Below are 2844 nucleotides of genomic sequence, written 5' to 3' on the forward strand. Positions count from 1 at the left end.
GCCGCCCTCGGGAGGGCCCAGCCGCCCCACGCTCCCTGGAGCGGGGCACCCACAGACCCAGATGGAGGTACACTGGTGAGCAGCTGCTGGGTGGGCTGGTGCATCGGGGGCCTAGAACAGGGCTCCACCCCGGGGAAGGAGGATGCAGTGCAGACGAGGGCCGACGGTTCCCACCACTGAGAGCTCAGCTGGGCTGCAGACCCAGGAGCAGCTGGGGGCCTGGTCAGCCTGCTGGCTTCTGCCGCCCTGGTGCTCGGTGGCATCTGGCCACACTGGCTCTCTGACGTGGTCTTTTGTGTCTGCCCACCCTCCTGACAGGTGGCGGTCCTACTGTACCTGGCAGAAGTGACAGTCCGCCTGACGTGGCACCAGGCCCTGGACCCTGACAACCACTGCATCCCCTACCTCACCGGGCTGGGAGACCTGCTGGGGACCGGCCTCCTGGCGCTCTGCTTCCTCGCTGACGGGCTCCTGAGGGGTGGAGCCGAGCTGGAGGGCCTCTCGGAGCTGGCATCGCCACCTCCCTAATGAGCTGGCCGGGTGTGCGGGAGAGTCTTCCCCAGCCACCGGGTGCAGGACGTGGTTCCTCCCTGGGTGGGTCCTCAGGAGGGTGGCCCCCACTGTAGTGGCCCTTGTCACTCTGCTAAGGGGACTCGAACATGTGTGTGCGAGGGTGTGCGCAGGTGTGTGGAGGGCGGTGCGCTGGCCTGAAGCCGAGGAGGAGGTGTGTCCGGGGTGCGTCCTGCCCGGCAGGCCTGTGCCCCGCCTGTCTCTGAGCCTCAGGCCCCCGAGGCCCCTGCTGTCTTCCTGACTCTGCGGGGCACCCCACAAGCGTGGCTGCGCCCCAGAATGGAGCCTTACGCGTCTAGCCTCGTCCCTGCTGTCTTTTCTTCGTCAGCTAAAGCCTCAGTTGAGCTCTGTGTAGAGGTGTGAAATAAAGCACAGGTGATGCTGTCCGGCCTCCGGCGTCTTTGAAGACAGGTAATGCAACGCGAGTCAGGGGCGAGTTTCCAAGGGCTGGGGCCCCGTCAGGAGCCCCGGAAACTCGCGGCTCACCCCGCCCCGCACAGGCCTGCGGAGCCGCACCTCGGGGCTCATCGCTTCTTACAGATTCCATATTTATTTAAGTGGCAGGACCCCTGCCAGGGGCTTGGTGCCATGGTCCACACCAGACTCAGCCCGTCCTGGCTCACCGGGACACGTGCCCAGGCACTGCCGGAGGTCTCCAGGCGAAGCTGGAGCCGACCACACTTGGCCAGCCCGGGGACTGGCCGCGTCGTCTCCGGGCGCTCACAGACAGTCTAGTTCAGGATCCCGTGTCGGAGCTTCACCGGCTGTCCCCTGTGGCAGGCTCACTGCGCTCCTTGTTAACCCACTGGGGCCACCGCGGCCGTGGTCGGGACTGAGGACGGATGCCTCCCCGTGGGGAGACGGGCCTCGCCTCCTCAAACACGGAAGCCCTGCTGTGAGCACCCCAGGAGGGAGGACGCGGGAGTGGCCGAGTGGCAGGGGAGCCGGGGGACACGGGGACATGGAGCGGGAGGCTCCTGGGCTGGTGTGGGTGGCACAGACCTGACTGAGGTGAGCTGTGGTCAGACAGACTGGGGCAGGGGACGCCGGAACCCCTCAGATGGCCGGGGCGGGGATTCTGGCCAAACAGACTTGGCAGGGCTCCCTGAAGTTGCACGGTGCAGGGGAGACCACAGCAGCCCAGACTAGCCCAGAGAAGCCCGAGCAGAACTGGTCAGGGGACTGCCAGTCCCCCCTCGCAGAGGGCTGTGGCCGTAAACCACTGAGCTGCGAAGAAAACCCGTCAGGAGCAGCTCAGCGGCCCTCGCCACCCTGGGGTCCTGCCCTGCAGTGCTTGACAGGGTACCTGAGATGGAACAGAGGCTGCTTGGCTCCCCGATGAGCCCCATCCCGACACTCCAGTGCCCAGGGGAAGGGGAAGGAAAGGCCACACCTGCCCGCGCCACGCCTGCCGGGGACAGAGACAGACAGACAGCGAGAAATCACCCCCTAGGGGATATGGCCACGCCGCAATCCCTTCTCCTCCATTCTCCTCTCGGGATCTTGGGCACGCACGCACACGCGCCTGGTGTGAGTTTAAGCCACTGGGTCTGGGACTCAAACTGTGACTGACTGCATGGAAGTCCAGCGACACAGCCATTACGGCAACTGCTGGTCCCCACAATCCCTTCTTCTCCATTCTCCTCCCAGGATCTTGGGCATGCAGGCACACATGCCTGGCATGCGTTTCAAGCCACTGGGTCCAAGACTCCAACCATAGCCAAGTGGGAGTCCAGAGACATAACCACTGTGCCACCTACTGGCCCCAAACTAGACAGCTTTAATTTACGGGGTTGTCAGAAAAAACATGACATTTTTTTTCCATGCAAAACTGTGTCGTGAGTTTTCCGATGACCCAGTAGACAGCAGTTGAGGACAGACACTATCTTGCCCACTAACGGCTCAGAATTTCCCTCTGTGTGGGCTCCTAACAGAAATAACATGCGCACCCCCACGTGGAAATCGGGGCAGTAACCATCCCCTTGTGAGAGGCTAGGAGATGCAGCAGGGAGGGGAGAAAGAAAGGGAGACGGGTATTTCTGACGGCCTGCGCCCGCCCCCCAGTGAGCCAGGATTGTGGGTGCATGCAGCAGGCCCGTCTTCAGGTCGGCAGGAACCTGGCCTCCCACGCAGCTTTGAGCCTCCTGGCGGGGCCTCTGTTCCGCTTTGCGGATGAGCACACGGCGCAGCTCGGCGGGGCTCAAGAGCGAGGCTCGGGCCCGCCCGGCCCGCGGGCCACGTGCTGGGCAGGCCGAGGGCAGTGCTGCGCCGCCG

General features: G+C 64.3%; 1 protein-coding gene across 7 annotated transcripts in view; it reads left to right on the forward strand.

Annotated features, from left to right (window-relative positions):
* SLC41A3 (solute carrier family 41 member 3) overlaps positions 1-954 on the forward strand; it is a 23164-nt gene extending 22210 nt beyond the window's left edge. For 4 of the 7 annotated variants that reach the window (XM_006169771.2, XM_027768779.1, XM_027768780.1 and 1 more), the window contains one exon: positions 319-954. In XM_006169771.2, coding sequence (XP_006169833.1) covers positions 319-528 — 210 coding nt within the window. In that variant the 3' untranslated portion in view covers positions 529-954. The remainder of the gene's footprint in view (positions 1-318) is intronic. The other 3 variants (XM_006169773.3, XM_006169775.3, XM_006169774.3) reach the window with 2 other exon arrangements.
* Positions 955-2844: the final 1890 nt, after the last annotated feature.

Source organism: Tupaia chinensis, unplaced genomic scaffold (genome assembly GCF_000334495.1).
Source record: "Tupaia chinensis unplaced genomic scaffold, TupChi_1.0 Scaffold147500_1, whole genome shotgun sequence".
Taxonomy (NCBI): domain Eukaryota; kingdom Metazoa; phylum Chordata; class Mammalia; order Scandentia; family Tupaiidae; genus Tupaia; species Tupaia belangeri.